The sequence below is a fragment of the Leptonotus elevatus genome, chromosome 18 (genome assembly GCF_054856555.1).
Source record: "Leptonotus elevatus isolate MCC_2025b chromosome 18, RoL_Lele_1.0, whole genome shotgun sequence".
NCBI classification, from domain to species: Eukaryota; Metazoa; Chordata; class Actinopteri; order Syngnathiformes; family Syngnathidae; genus Leptonotus; species Leptonotus elevatus.
The window spans coordinates 8,825,585-8,840,718 of NC_141256.1; the positions used below are offsets into that span (position 1 = coordinate 8,825,585).

At 43.4% G+C, this 15,134-nt stretch overlaps 2 protein-coding genes and 1 long non-coding RNA gene across 9 annotated transcripts; all 3 read right to left on the reverse strand.

Moving 5' to 3' along the window:
* Positions 1-780: 780 nt before the first annotated feature.
* Positions 781-3,779, reverse strand: LOC147158475 (uncharacterized). 7 transcript variants are annotated; one of them, XR_015090878.1, is made up of 6 exons: positions 3,699-3,779; positions 2,620-3,087; positions 2,393-2,513; positions 2,224-2,311; positions 1,467-1,766; positions 781-1,363 (listed from the first exon to the last, which is right to left on the reverse strand). It is a non-coding gene; the product is annotated as an uncharacterized LOC147158475 (long non-coding RNA). The 7 variants fall into 7 exon arrangements; XR_015090875.1 differs by lacking the exon at positions 3,699-3,779 and having other exon boundaries at positions 1,467-1,617; positions 1,692-1,766; positions 2,620-3,589; XR_015090876.1 differs by lacking the exon at positions 3,699-3,779 and adding an exon at positions 3,273-3,588.
* Positions 3,780-4,688: 909 nt separating this feature from the next.
* cipcb (CLOCK-interacting pacemaker b) lies at positions 4,689-9,305 on the reverse strand. Its single transcript, XM_086061690.1, has 4 exons — positions 8,936-9,305; positions 7,884-8,064; positions 7,642-7,808; positions 4,689-7,515 (listed from the first exon to the last, which is right to left on the reverse strand). Exons 2-4 carry the CDS (start codon positions 7,993-7,995, stop codon positions 6,745-6,747), a joined length of 1,050 nt encoding a protein of 349 aa, XP_085917816.1. The 5' UTR covers positions 7,996-8,064; positions 8,936-9,305; the 3' UTR covers positions 4,689-6,744.
* Positions 9,306-10,694: 1,389 nt separating this feature from the next.
* Positions 10,695-15,100, reverse strand: actr10 (actin related protein 10). The gene is made up of 13 exons (XM_086060488.1): positions 14,898-15,100; positions 14,155-14,227; positions 13,891-13,973; positions 13,704-13,812; positions 13,499-13,606; positions 13,358-13,425; positions 13,187-13,266; positions 12,925-12,960; positions 12,782-12,861; positions 12,624-12,697; positions 11,788-11,869; positions 11,280-11,481; positions 10,695-11,205 (listed from the first exon to the last, which is right to left on the reverse strand). The coding sequence occupies exons 1-13, from the start codon at positions 14,972-14,974 to the stop codon at positions 11,024-11,026; spliced, it is 1,254 nt and encodes a 417-aa protein (XP_085916614.1). The 5' UTR covers positions 14,975-15,100; the 3' UTR covers positions 10,695-11,023.
* Between the last annotated feature and the right edge of the window lie 34 nt (positions 15,101-15,134).

Below are 15,134 nucleotides of genomic sequence, written 5' to 3' on the forward strand. Positions count from 1 at the left end.
ATGTTACTATTCCTGTTGGTCTCCACATGACTCCAAACTGCATCAGTTGTCAAATTCATGTAGCTTCGGCTGATGTGAGCTCGAAGGGAACAGTGACAGACATGTCCATTGGAGTGACTGATGTGCAACTCTCACCTCAAAACTTAAAAGTGCCTTGACAAAAAAACGATCTACTGCTATGACCGCCCCTAACTCCGCCCAATTCGGACTCCACCAATCACAATGTAGCCCAATTTGCATAACCAATCAGATCACACTAATTTGCATAACAACGCTAATTTCCCACTATCTGACCAATCACAGGCCTTTAAATTTGCATAACCACGCCCACTTTTAAGCACATCCAATCACCGTGCTTCTCATTTGCATAGATATGTCCACATACCGACCAATCACAGCTTTCTACCAGTGCCCACAGCGAATCAATCATTATTCCATCCTCATCACAGCCATTTTCATTTTATTTTATGAAAAAAAGAATTTAGGGTGGGTTAGGGGTCTTTTTGGGGGTCGGGGAGAAATTTAGAAAAAAAAAAAAGTTTAAAAAAAAACCTAGAATTTTAAAAAAAAGTTTTTATATACATTTGTTTGTTTTTTGTGATGTGCTTGAGAAAGACAATTTGAGAGTTGAAGTGTTCTTTGTAATAGAGCTTTATTTCTTTTGCAGAGTAAACATTAAATCACAAAGCAAACAAGCATTACAAGTTGGATGACAGACTGCTCGTCCCTGCGTGGTCGGCCAGGAAGGAATGCGTGAACCTAAGAAAAAAAAAAAAAAAGACAAGTCAAAAATGTTACATCAACTTTTACGGACAGATGTTTTTGGCATGAACCCTACCAAGAAATTGTTTTCTACAAACAGTCTCTGTTCACGCCGCTGATCGAGTGCCATCATCTTCCACTTCTCAGGCTGCCACAAAGTCTGTACCTTGTAAATGTGGAAGCAACTAGAAAACCAAAAGTGTTGCTGGCTTGCGTTTGTAGTTTGACTTTTGGCTGCGAGCAGGTACCGTCGTCCTCCGCACTGGACACGAGCCGTCGTCATTCAACTTGACAATTGAAACGCGCGAGCTGAAATTAAAATGTGCCTTCTCTTACCAGCCGAGTGCTCAACCTGTCGAAGCAGCAGGTCAAGCATGTTGGCGTCGCCTGGAACGGACTGCTGCAGAAACTTCCAAAAAAAACAAGGAACCAGTCAAGATGCCATTTCACATGTTTATTTGCACGTCTTAAGCTTGAAAATGCAGACAGCTTTGGAGCACCAGCTTAAAGTTGATTTAGAAGTTGTCTCTTTTTGTCCAGCACAAGTGGAAGGTCCTTGTTCCGGAAACCCAGACGGACAGCACTTTTGCTGGAAGCTGCGCTGCATGCAGAGTCAAAAGGAAAAGCAGGTGAGTGCGTTTGGTGCCACTTTAAAGTTAAACATAATTTGGCTGTTTGTCTTCATTACACGAGACAATACGTACGTCACTTGTTCCGCATGCGTAGTCGCCCCCGCCACATTCTCGTACACGCCTCCTTAAATCGCTTGTTCCCGAGTTGCTGCTGTCAATCACAGCCAGACCACGCCCAACCCTCTTCCCATTCGCAACCCAACTGTCCTCCAGGCAACACCGCCTTTGAGCGCCGATTTCAAATCTTAGCGAGTTCTCCTTTAAATTGGGAACATGCCAAGTTTGTTTGGAGCTTACGTCATCTGTCAGTATTCATGTTGGACACAAGTTGATCATGACGTCACGTTTCTTGATGGCCTGCACTCGATCCACCTAGAATTTAAAAAAAGAAAAGAAAAAAAAGTAATGAAGAGCTACTTGACAAGTCGAGCAATGGTGCGTGAATCTGGCTCTTAAGCACCACCAGGTGGACAACGGCAGGAAAAACATGCAAGGTGTAAATGAGCGAGAAGGTAAAGCGGCTTCCCCAGTCCTGGTCGTTGGTTTGTGATTTTTCCATCTAACACACCTGATTCTAAGGATCAGGATTGTTATCAGGCTTCGCCGAGCTTGCTGACGAGTGTTTGAGAACCAAAACATCTCAAACCAGGAAATACAGGTAACAAATCATTTTAGCCACAGGTGCTTCTACGAGCTCGTTAACCTGCCAGTTGAGTAGAAGCACCTGTGGCTAAGATTTTACTTTCTGGACCTGGATTCCACAATCCTGCCTAACTGACCGCAGGGTTTCTCATTGAAAATGCAAAAAAAAAAAAAAAAAAAAAAATACCAGTCTTGTTCCATAAAGCTCTGTTGTGACTGCAGACAAAGAAATGGCCCCAACTGGAAAGTCCCACCAGGCCTTCTTACGCTCCTTCCTGGGGTGATACAAGAGGTTCAGCGTGTCATACTGCGGCAGCACAGAATAAAATGATGAGGATACGAGTGTCTGTTCTCACCTGAACCATGATTATATTCACATGCTGAAATTAATTTTTCAAACATTTGTACTCGTGAAAGTTTCACCAGTGAAAAGGAGGGCCGCACTGGACGCCCCTTAGACGTTAGCAGCAGAGTGACCTGAAAGTGACGGCAATGCAAAAGCATGCAACTTTTTTATTTTATTTTATTTTGTCAAACTAGTTGGACTTTTGCTAACATGGTTAGCAAGAGGAGACCTGCTCACCGCTACCACAGATGGGTCAAATGCAGAGAAAGAATTTCGCCCCACTTAGGTGGGCGCGACAATGGTGGTACGTTGACTTAAAAGTCTCATGAAGCCATGCCTCAAAAAGTCAGCCATTTTGGAGCCTGTAGACAAAAGAAGAAGAAAAAACAGACTATTATCCATTTTTCCCCCCCTGTTCAATAATGGATACATTTGATATAAAAATACACGAATTCTGCCATTTGCAATCAATCTGGCCGTTGTTGAAGATGCGAGACAGAAATGAGACCATTTACTTGTGAATCCACATGAAAACGTACAAGAAGTCAGCCATTTTAGGCTCAATTTGAGGATTTTGCCACCTGTTGACAATTAACACGCATGCATACAAATATCAATATGCTTTATTAATTCAGTGTAATTGTGAATATGCCTAAGGTTGGTCTAATTACCTTCGGGAAAACGGCGCTTGCTTTCGTCCAGATACTGTTTAAAAAGGTTAGACAGAAAATAATTGGATGGTTATCGCATACATGTACGCATTATTAAATACTTTTAACAACTACGTTGATGCATTTGGTGCACTTTAACCTCGTAGAAGCCTTGTGCCAACGCTGGCGCAAACACTTTAGCCAGCTAGCATGTTAGCAAGAGGCAAGTAGTGATGCTACCTTTAACACTGAAGCTCCGAACTCGATAGGCGGCTTGTAGTGAAGTTATTTCGTGGATGAGTAAATTGTTGCTTCATGTGTGTAATTTCTGCGCGCACACACGACGTTTCAAGACATCACAAGGACGTAAGGACGGACAAGAATGCATATTGAGAAACCGTGTCACTTTTCTTTTGGATGATAAACCCAAATGCACAATTATCCCTACTGTCTGCCACTAGAGGTCACCCAAGGGTACTAAATGAAGCTTCGGGTAGTGAACCATTTTATGACACAGTAGTTAAAAAATAATAATAATAAGGTTCAGAGCTTCAGAAAGACTCGTTTTGCCATCACAAGGAGTTAAGCACTTCAAAAGTGCTACGTGACATTAAAAGTGAGCAAAAGCAGTGAGTTTTCAAAAGCTATTGAATAGTGAACATTCACCTTGTCAACGTGTTGGGCGCGCTTGTGGAAATGCGTGCGGAGCAGCAGGTGGACGAGGATGACGGGATGCTGTCTGAGGTGATAAAGAATGATTGGCACGTTTGTCCCGTCTTAAATAGGTTTCCGGTGATGACGTCACTTACAGAGGGGGGGGGGGGACACAGACAACGAGACGTGTTACGTTGGAAAAGCGAGAGCGAGATGGTCAAAGTATCATAAGTGACGCTATGCGGGTTCGAACCAAAACAATTTATTTTTTTTAACCTTTGAAAACCCCCTTTTTCTTTTATCGCTCAGTTCCTTAGACCCCAATATTAGATTTGGTAGAGGTATCATTATTTTGTTGAATTACAGTTATAATTATTTTGTAATATATATATATATATATATATATATAATAAGGGGTGTAAATTGTCTTGCTATTTTTTTGCTCCTCTAGATGCCACTCTTGGTTTGAAAGCTAACCTCAAGTAAGATGTTTTGTTGAATATTTCCATTAAAAAATTGATGTTTAAAAATCGATTTTGCCACATATTGAATCGATACGAGAACTGTGCACGGTAATATTGCGATAAATAGTCAAAAACATTTTTTTAACACCCCTAATATATATATATATATATATATACACACACACACACACGTTTCCTCCTGTAACATCATCAAGCATATAATTTATACATTTATTTAAGGCAAGTTGTAAAATATCTCAAGTCCTCTTGTTTATGTTAAACAAATTTAAAACATCATAAATCATGCTGTTTCTACTAAGTACTGTCTCAACTGTTCTCCAATTTCGAAACTGTAAATGTATAGGATTGTATGCCGAGAAAACGTTTTTTGGGAGGAGCAATATGGCGGCCTCGCGGCTTCAAAAGTCTTTCAGTCACATATTCAGATCGGTGGTTCAAATGCGCCTCTTCCGCCTTCGCTCCTCATCCAGGATCACCGTCGCCATCTTGTGACCAAGGACGGACACGACACAGTTGATTTCTCTTTGAACGTAAAACATTTATTACACAAGAAATTAGACGAAAATGCAAAAATAAGGAGACACTAATAATCTCTCATACAGAAATTAAAAGAAACAACAACAATAATAATAATAAAAACCGTTTCAATCCTATTCTACTCGTGCTGATCCCAGAAGAAAATAAAACGTTTGCCTTTTGTAATGGTTGGAAAATAGGAAACAGTCTCTGGTTTACATATTTTTCCAACATTTAAGCATAAATGAACGTGTATGATGACGGTTACTTGCTTTGCTTTACTGTACACAATAACATTGCTACTCACTCTTCTTGTCATTTAAAACGCTAATATGTCAAACTACCAGTAATATAATTACAACTTAAGATAATTAACCTCTGACTTGACTGTGACTGATGGCTTAGTGAAGTACATTGTGTGTTATAACCGACGAGGAGTAAAACCCCTTTCATCCCCGCTGGGCCTTAATAGTAACAATAATGCTACTATTATATTAAGACATATTTGTTCTCTCTCTAAATGTCATCCTTGTGAGGGTTTTGTTGGAACTCAAACACATTCGTTTCAGTCACCAAAAGCAAAACAGATGGTGTCGAGTTAAACTTGCACGGTCTATTGAGCTGCAGGATTAAATATCATACATAAGACACAAGCATTTACACACTCCTTCCCACACAAACGTATTCACTTCCATACTCACAAAAAAAAAAATCATCTGTCACGCAATCATCCACTCAAACTAAAACAAAATTCTCATGTGCCATGCACTCTTAAATTTTCAATAACTTACTCAGATGCAAACGCCACATGCGCTCACGAGCACTCACTCCATCACTATTCACACACTCCCACTTTCGAAAAGAAAAGGCGCAGATAATGCACACCTGGCAGCTTAAAGCCACCCCTTTTAGTTTTCTGTCAAACAAGCTTCAATTATCAACCACATGATCACAAAGTAACATGAGAAGAATAGGTTTTTTTTTTCAAACATTGCCGACAGGTGGCCGAAAGAATGCAGACAATTACAAAGGCAGAAACTAAAACGGGACAGACAGACAAGCCTACAAAGCACAATCACAACCAAGCGGCTTAACGCCCCATTAAGAAGACTTGAGTACAACACATTTGAACCCCCATCAATGAGATTAAGAGCAACTTTACGTTGGTGGAACCCAAACATCTGACATCCTCAGTCACACTGGAAAATATACAGTACACGATCCCACATTTTTGTGAACCATTTCAAGTAAGTACACGATGTTTAAAAGCATAATGGTTGAGGGCGCGATGATTAACTTTAGCTGCCTTGTTTTCATCTGATGAGGATGATGCAAAGTACTCCAACGAACCACAATCATACCCCCCCCCCTGCTAATAACGCCTAGACGCAAAAAAAAGGCCTACATCAAAAATGCCGCAACTGGAAGCAGCAGCTGCGTTAACAGGAAGGCGGAGTTGACGGGTGGCCGTTGCCAACGTCCATTGCATGCAGTGTCAAACAAACAAACAAACAAAAAAAAGACACTTGAGCTACGGTAACCGAAGTCTGCCTGGCGACACCTCAGCCAATCAAAAGTCAGCAACCCATCATGTCGATAAAAAGTTCCCATGTGTCCTTTTTCACACTCCAGGGAATTTGGAGGCCATCGCAGACCCACCCGTGCCATGTCACAGTGGACTAGTGGTTAGCAATGGCGCCTCGCAGCGAGAAGATTCAGGGTTTGAAAATCGTTTTCATCATCTGCTTCTGTCGGCGGGATTTTCTATAAAAGTTTGTAGGGTACAATAAAATCTTTTCTTGACTCGCGCCTTAGTGTAAATGTCAGTATGGTGTTTGTGCGAGCGTAACAAGACCGCAGTGTTGGGCCAACAAAAACTCTCGTGGTGTCAAGGCCTAAAGGCAGTTGGCAGTTGAAAATGTAGGCCAAACTGTGCAAGCGAGGCTTGGAGTGGATGTCTAATGTGGGCCACATTACTCTCGCTCCATCTGTCTGTCCCCGCCCCCCTCCCAAACAAGCCCCGGCCTTGGCCTTCCCAGTCAGGGTCCTAATCCTCCTTAAAGCCGGTGAGCGAGGCCCACCTCCTGCACCTTCTGAAGGCCGGCGTGCAGCTTGAGGCAGATGCCGGCGTCGCCACTGCGCAGCGCCCGCAGGAAGAGATCGGTGTCCTCCTTGAGGCGGTCCACGTCCGTCTGCGTGCGGCGGTTCTGGCGCAGGAGCTCCTTGGTGCGCAGCGTGATGTCCAGGAGGCCCGATTTGCTCAGGATGTTGTACGTGTTGCAAAAGCGCTTCCGCCTCGTGTCGTCGTCGTCGTCCCCGTCGTCGTCCCATTTGTGTTCGGCCGGCGAGGTGTCGTCGGCGGGCGACGGGCTGGTAAGGCGGGAGGAGAAGGACGGGGAGGATTCTGATTGGCTGACGGCCGGCGAAGGCGCCTCGCTGGTGGTTTGAGGGAGTTGGGTCTGCGGCGGTTGCGTGTTGTCGGGGGCTACGGAAACAACCGAGGTCCGGCTCTTCTGCGGCTTCTCTTTTGGAACGTGATCCCGTTGAGACCCTGAAGATGCGGAAGAAGACGAAGAAGCGCAGGACGTGGCGGTTCCCCTCCCCGAGGAGGAACTGTCGCCGGGATGCGGCGCGATCTTGGGGTAGGACTTGAGAATGGGGAGATATTTCTTGGGGCGTCTGTGTCGAGAGGCCCCCTTGGAAGCTTGACGGGAGACGACGGGCTGCAGAAAGACCACCTGAGGCTGCTGGACCACCGGCTGAACCACCTCCACGGCGGGACTGAAGCTCCAGGGCTTCGTGGCCGGGGAGTTGTTGTCTCCAGGTTGCTGAGATCACATTTTTTTTTTTTTACAATTTTATTTCATAACATTTTTGCCAGAGATCGCTCTGGGCGTAGGCGCGGCTTGAACACACGGGCTGATGTGTTATGCGATTGTGCAGTGCGCTTGTACCTGTTTTAGAAGCACATTGTTCATGATGATCATGGGGGACATGCTGGAGTATGACCCCCCTACCACAGCCAGCTGCTTGGAAGCAGAACTCTGGGCGCCCGGCAACGCGGAAGGTCGCGGCGAGTCCTCAGAGTCGGTGTTGGTGCTCGCGTGCTCTGAGCTCGCATCTGAAAACGATGACGTAATTGAATGGACACGCACTCAAAATTCATGTGAAGGCTGATAAAAGTTTTAGGTCATACCTGAGAATCCGGAGTCCCGTTCCGAGTCGGCTCGGGAGTTTCTGTGAGACTTCATGACGTGCGCCCTGTTGGCGGACCGCGCTTGGCTTTCCGCCTTCCGCTTGGTGCTCATCTCGCTTTCTTGTTGCTTACAGACAAAATGGCTTAGCAGCAACTACATCGGCAATTCAAAGAGGTCAATCTGAAAAACAATAGACAAGATCATCTTAAATACCTTTCACGTTCAAGAGCTTATATGCCGAACTACTAGAGCAGGTATAAGATGACCCGACGTGGTGTTTCAATTTAAACAGTAGTTTTTTCATAATGTGCAGTCAGGCATCTTTCACACTCACACCTGAGAACAATTTTGAATCTTCAATGAACCTAGCATGTTTTGGCATATGGGAAGGAAGCCAGAGTACCTGCAGAAATGCTACACGGGCACAGGACGAAACATGCAAACGCCACACAGGAAGGCTGGAAGCCAGATTCGAAACCGCAATGTCATAATCGTAAAGCGAATGCAGTTACCAACTTGTTCAATGTGCTGCCTGAAAAGTAAGTATGTTATGATATACAAGTGTTGTGGAATGATAGTTTGGGGGGGTCTATGGAGTTTGGATAATTAATATGGGAAATATGTTTTGAGAGGTGGGGGCGTATTTTGCTCTAAAACATCTCCACTTGTATAAAGTTCAAACCCAGACGTCTTCTATCACTGTCACTGTAAACTAGTGATAGTATCAAATAAAACAGCGTTTTTGCTATTTTAATTGCTTGTTCACCACCTTCCACGAGAAATACATTAAACAATAACATGTATGAAAACCTCTTCCCTTGTGAATGTATATCGCATTAAAACGGATTTTCAAGGATAGTATACATTTCCAAAATGCTTTGTGGCGACCCACAACAACTCCAAGCAACATATTCAGGATTAGCACTTTTTGTTAGCTACACGCTAATTTGACGACGCACCCACAGCTAACGTTTAACGTTTAGCATTTAGCTTCGGACTGTAAAGTGAAACATACGAAAAAACAGTTATTAAAAAAAAATTAAAAACTTACTTTCTCGCTTCGTTCTGACGAGGGTGAGAGAGAGTCGGAGAAAAATGGAAAGCGTGGCCGGTGAGGTAGCCTGCTCGTCGGGCGGATGCTTTTCCGTCTGTGGAAGGTCGCTGGTGGCCAGCAGCACTCGGCTTTCCACGGTACAGTACACGAGACAGGGCGGTCCCTCCTCCTCCTCCTCCTGTCAGTCACATGCTAAGCACGGTGGCCGCGACCGCAGACAGACGCCATAAACCACCATTTAAAATCCAAAGTCAAACAAAATAAAACATCAATATGTGCTGCCGTTACAGTAATTTTGTCGCTACAAGACGGCGAGAACGCCGCCAAAGCAGGAAACTAGTCCCAGACGCTTTGCCAAATTTGGAAAAAGAGGGCGCGGCCTTGTCTGGAAGTCTTCCTGACGTCACCAACGCGCCGGCCCACACCGTCGCGTTCCGAGCTTCTGATTGGCCAGCGCGGCCAGCAGCTGAAAAACGTGACTACTACCCAATGTGAGGCAGGCTGAGTACATCATGGTCAGGTGACGTACAGTACTGTACACACGCGTACAACACAGGCGTATCTCAATCTCATGTACCCATCAGGGAATCCACTGACGTAGGTTCTCGGATGTAATATTGTGGCGTATTACATAATAACCCAGCTTGTCCCGAAAATGACCTGAGCTCGTATTCTCTGAAGTGGGTGGCGTCATTAAACGCTTGCTGGTTGGGGACAAAACGTCCTCACATGCGCAAATTGCAGCAGTAACACAAAGTAGAAGTCAATGATTAACATATAAGTCACAATAAAATTATGTAAATTCAGTGCAACTTTCAGTATAAACCTGACACTTGTCATTTATACTACCTGTTAAAAAAACTTTTTTTTACATGTCAATAAACGCTAGCCAAGAGGCAAGTGTGTACAAAAATGTCAAAGTTTGGGATCATTTCACTTAAAAAAAAAAGAAAGAAGATAAAGTGAAATGTCTTGAGCAAAAGCCAAACTAGCGTACAGAAAAGCACGTCTACGAGCTGACACAATTACATAAACATAGTTAGCTAATTTAAGATAGCATACCGCAATTTTCCAGTTTTGTAGTAACAAGCCACTTTTATTCTGAAGACATTCTTTCCATGTCACTGTTCTGTATAAACAGAATTGGTGAAACAGACAATTTGAGTGTTATTCCTCACGTTGTGTCCCCCGCAGGGCATCACACATGCTATTTGTCCCACGATGATGTTTTCTTAAAAAATATCACGTGGGACAAATTAAACACAAACACTATCCATGTAAATACACTTCTTAGTTATGATGTTACCTGATAAACCAGTGTGCCAACTAGAAACATGATGCTACAGGTGCAGACAGTCTCAGCTGCGAGTTAACCAAACGGGAAATGGCGCCCTCTGGCGCCCACTACTTGACATAACACGGAGCTTCTCATATTTCATTTTCAATGTACATACGGTGAATAGTTTTTTTTTTATAATTTATTTGGATCCATAATTGGCAAAATAAAAAATAAAATGCAGCTGCAGTCTTTTAATGTTTCCATGGGGCTCAGGATTTTTATGTCTCATTATTAGAAAGGATCTGCTGCATTAATTATGAGCGTCCAGATGCATTTTCAAGGCACGCCGCCTAATCGGGCCGCCGTGTCCCCAAAAACGGCCTATGCTGTCACCATAACAAAGACGGATGAAGGAAGCGCTGTTTGCCTCACTGGTGTTGCACTTTTACACACGCACAAAAAATACAACTTAACTCGTAAGGTTGAAACCACTGATTTATTGAGTTTACATTTGGTGGCGCTAACACAATTTTCTACCATAATATTCTCAATTTTAACCTAAGAATGACTGAGTACACAAGTGTGTGTATGTGTAGGAGGCCTTTATTTAAGGACTTTGACAGACAACATCTGTGCCAATAATAAATAAACAATATTTTTTATACCCCTTTTAAAAAAAGCTAAATAAAGCCTCGTGCTTGTGTCATTTTGCTGGGGCTTCACGTACACATGACCAATGTGGAAATGTTACAAGATATCTGCTGCTGTTCTACAAGGGAGGACAATGTTTTAGCGGCGCTTGTGTTCTACTTCTCTGTGGAGAAGGCTCGCTTCATGAGCGGCGGCGGCGTCTTGCCGGCTTCGTACAGCGACTCGGGCGGCGGCGTGCTGAGGCAGCACCAGTCCGGTATGCGGCCAGTCTGGTTGTAGTAATCACGAGAAACCGACCTGCTGCCCAGGATGTCCTGTAGCCCACCGAAGATGGCGCCTAGCGGAAATGAACCAAGATTAAAGTCAGATTTTCTGTCTTAAAAAATAAGTCAAAATGGGAGCGTTTCCCACCTCCGAGCCAGGCGGTGCAGTTGGGCTTGGCGGGCGGCGAGTGCATGCGGAAGTTCTTGCAGGCCAGCACGTCGCAGTACTTGGGCTTCTCCACCAGCATGCGGATCTCGGCCAACAGCCGGTGAAGGAAGCCCGGCAGCATGGCCGTGCCGCCGATCACCACCAGGTTCTCTGACAGCACTTTGCGAGTGTCAATGGGGCACTGAAACGACATTTTCGACATCTCTCAGCCGTCATGATGCAATTCGCATTTTAACCACTTTTACGGGGACCTTATTTGGCTCCGCAGCAGCACAATTAATTAGTCTAGCCTCCCACGCCGTGACAGAAGTGCTACGGGAAGGACGTGGCCACGTGTCACCATGGAAACCACATTATGAATCCAACCGTTTCCTCCTTTTTACAGTTGGAAGACTCGACACAACCACAAAACGTTGTTGAAGCTCTACGGGGCTAATTAATTAGCTGCAACTGTGCAAATAAAAAAAAAAGTTTTCTCTCTGTGTACCTTAACCAGGGCGTCAAGTATGAGTGAGGCCACGCTCTTTTCCTCGTTGTCCTGTTCAAACATAATCTCCATCAAAGAGTCCCTGCAAAGAAAACGGACCAAGTGAGGTACTAAGTTTGGAAAAAGTTAGCATATCGGCGCAGCTTCATTTTTGCAACTGTGTAAATATTGCCATTGTATATATAGCTACAACGCAGACTGATGGAAAGTGGATGGAGTGAGGTTCCAAGGTTGGAAAAAGTTAGCATATCAACACAGCTTCATCTTTGCAACTATGTGTAAATATTGCCATTGTTTATATAGCTAAAGACAAAATGATGCTAAATGGAAGGAATGAGGTTCCCCAGGTGGCAAAGTTAACATTTCTATACTGCTACAACCCTGCATTACTCTTGCAATATTGACATTAAGTATATAATTAAGACACAAACTAATGGAAAGTGGATGGAGTGAGGTTCCCCAGGCTGACAAAATTAGCATACATCCCCACAACATAATGTAAACATTGACAGTGTATATAGTTTCAAAACAGACAGAGGGAAAACGAATGGTGTTAGGTTCCCCAGTCCAGCAACGTTAGCATGTCAATACCGGTACATCTGCACAACACATTGTAAACATTCGCATGATCTATCAAACTCCAAGTCACATTGATAGAAAGTGATTGGAGTGACATTCCCAAGACTGGAAAAGTTAGCATGTTGATACGGCTACATCTCGACAACTCATTGTAAAGTGTTATAGTGATAGCTCCAAGACAGGCAGGCATAATGTGAATGGTTGCCGGGTTCCCCAGGCTAACGAAGTTAGCATGTCGATATGTCTATTGTCTTCACCTGATTGATCCTTTGATATGCAGGATTTTCTCACCATCCAGAGGGTAGTCAACATCTGGAGGTGGAGCCGGACGCTACGAACACAAAGAGAAGAAGAAGACGTGACGGAGGCACAGTTAATTATGCGTGTTTTTCACGTGCTCTCACATCTTCCTCACCTCAGCGGCACCGTCCATGTTGAACTTGGCCGCCTGGAGCTTGAGGCCTCTCTGCAGGTCGCTGACAAAACATGTCCTCACTGCATAAAAAAATAGTGTTGTATAAGAAAAGTGGGAAATTGGAGACTTTTGTTCTGACCTACCTTTAATGTCCTCCACAGTCTCTTCCGGAATGGTGCCTAAGGTGGAAAATAAATATTAATGACTAAATAAATGACCAGTGTTAATTACAGTGACTTCAATGATAATAAATGTATTAGTATTATTTCCCAACCGCCCAATTATTATTTTTTTATTCCTGTATAAAAGGAAAGCACACAATTTGTTCCACCTTCAGTTGGTTCTGTTTCAGGGAAAAATGTTGGATTTCGGTGTGCAATGGGATATTAAAACAGTCTTTAATACCAATGATGGCGGGTACACTTTGCCCAGTGGTGGTGTCGGTGTCCACGGTGCACTGTTCCACAAGAAGTCCGTCTAACTCTCTAAATTAAACACACACACACACACATGCCATGAAGTCAACTATTTTATAAATGCTTGAGTGTACGATTCAGTCCATTAAAAGTAACTGACTTGTGGATGGCTTTTCCACCCAAAGGCAAAGCCTCCCAAGCGGGCAGGATCAGAGTGCACTCGTAAACCTGATGGTGGAGTTAAGACGTTTCCCATATGTAATTAATTCTCTGTATTACCGGGTTGAAATAAAAAGGATACCGGGAGCACCAGCGTCTCAATGTGGCCACAGTCCATCACAAGAGCCGAGTTGATACCCAAGGTCATGATGGCCATGAGGTGACTGGGTGCAAACAGCACGGAGGGCACCTGCCCAAAAAAAAACACACACAAAAAAAAAACGGTTAAGAGAAACTGACATTTTTGACAAGGTTTGCTGCCACAACTAATTTGAATCGAGCTGTACCTCAAACTGTTTGAAGAAAACCTTGATGAGCGTCTCCCTGAAGTGCGATGGGCAGAGGATGGACTCGATAATGACCACCCTTCTGTCGCGAGGGTTCACCAGCAGATGTCTGATGGTTGGAAACATTTACAAAACGTGTTTCTTTTTCTTTTCTTTTTGTCAATAACAGAAGCACAAAGTGCATTACCTGAAGTACAGTGTGTGGATAAACTCTTTTAGGATGACATAGAGCTCTTCTGTGTTGATGTTGTACTGAACCACTTTGGTCGCCTGAAAGGAAAATAACATACCAGTCAATCACATGAGACTTTTTTTTTTAAACAAACACAAAGAATAATTTAATCTGCAGCACTATAAAACATATATGCGAGTGTGAATGATTCTTTCTTGAACACCTGATGAATGGAAACACTACACAAGATGGATAAATGGAAGAAGATCAACATCTGACCTGCTGCTGTCCCGGCTTGCGGATCTCGCTCGGAATGATGAACCTGGGCCCCGTTTCCCCTGCAAAGCCGCATCTGGAATTCAATTGAAGAAATATGCTAAATTAGGTCACTGGCATAATGCTGTAAAGCAAAAGAAGCAAACAGTTGTGGGACAAAGAGGTCTTTATTTGTTATCTGCTTCATGTGATTTGCCTTCAGCGATTTTGTCATGCTTTATTATCACCAATGGTGACTAAAATATTTTTTAGTAAAACAGTGGTGTTAAATTTGAAGTTAACTTTTTGGATTAGACAGAAGATAGATAGCTGAATGCTTAAATAAAACTCTTTGGAGATATCCATATGATCTCAATGAAGGCAGGGAGCAGTTAGATTAATCCGATTTGAGACGTCTGCTGTCTTTTTTCTCCACCAGATCTTCATTTGCTTTCTACCAGCGTCTTAAATACTTTTTCTTGGCATAACAGTGCAGTGACACACTACAAATTAAATACACAATTGCAAAAATGAAATGGCAAGTAACTGAGATTTTGGTATTCCTATTTACAGCATCTTCATCTATTTAGCGCCACTGACGGGTTAGCGTTGACTTGTTAGCTTTATTTATTAACGTGACTGCTTTACATAGTAACAAAACAAAGATTATATGTGTTCAATATAGCGGACAAAACTCGCAAGTCGCAACATTTGCTACTGTCCCGTTAGCAGGGTCAGCTAGCCGGATGCTAACGATTAACACTCACTTTGTGTATGCCGCTCCCAGATCGATGACGATGGCGGTCTTTTCTGCTCCACTGCCAAGACCGTCAAATAGTGGCATTTTAAGTTTAATATAGTTGCTTCAAATGACGTTGATCTCTTTTCACATGATTTTTCAGATCGATGTTTTTTTTTTTTTACTTCTGGTTTGGGTTGGGGCTTGACATGCGCGATGACGTCACTTAAAGGCGCCTGTTAAAAATACGACAAAAATATTATTA

Excerpts from the sequence above, each read along its gene's own strand:
- cipcb (XM_086061690.1), bottom strand. The coding sequence starts at position 7,995 with ATGAGCACCAAGCGGAAGGCGGAAAGCCAAGCGCGGTCCGCCAACAGG. Across the intron at positions 7,809-7,883 it reads ACGGGACTCCGGATTCTCAG|ATGCGAGCTCAGAGCACGCG; the intron begins GTATGACCTAAA and ends CATCGTTTTCAG. Across the intron at positions 7,516-7,641 it reads ACAATGTGCTTCTAAAACAG|CAACCTGGAGACAACAACTC; the intron begins GTACAAGCGCAC and ends ATGTGATCTCAG.
- actr10 (XM_086060488.1), bottom strand. The coding sequence starts at position 14,974 with ATGCCACTATTTGACGGTCTTGGCAGTGGAGCAGAAAAGACCGCCATC. Across the intron at positions 13,813-13,890 it reads ATCCACACACTGTACTTCAG|ACATCTGCTGGTGAACCCTC; the intron begins GTAATGCACTTT and ends TCCAACCATCAG. Across the intron at positions 13,426-13,498 it reads TTGAGACGCTGGTGCTCCCG|GTTTACGAGTGCACTCTGAT; the intron begins GTATCCTTTTTA and ends CTCCACCATCAG.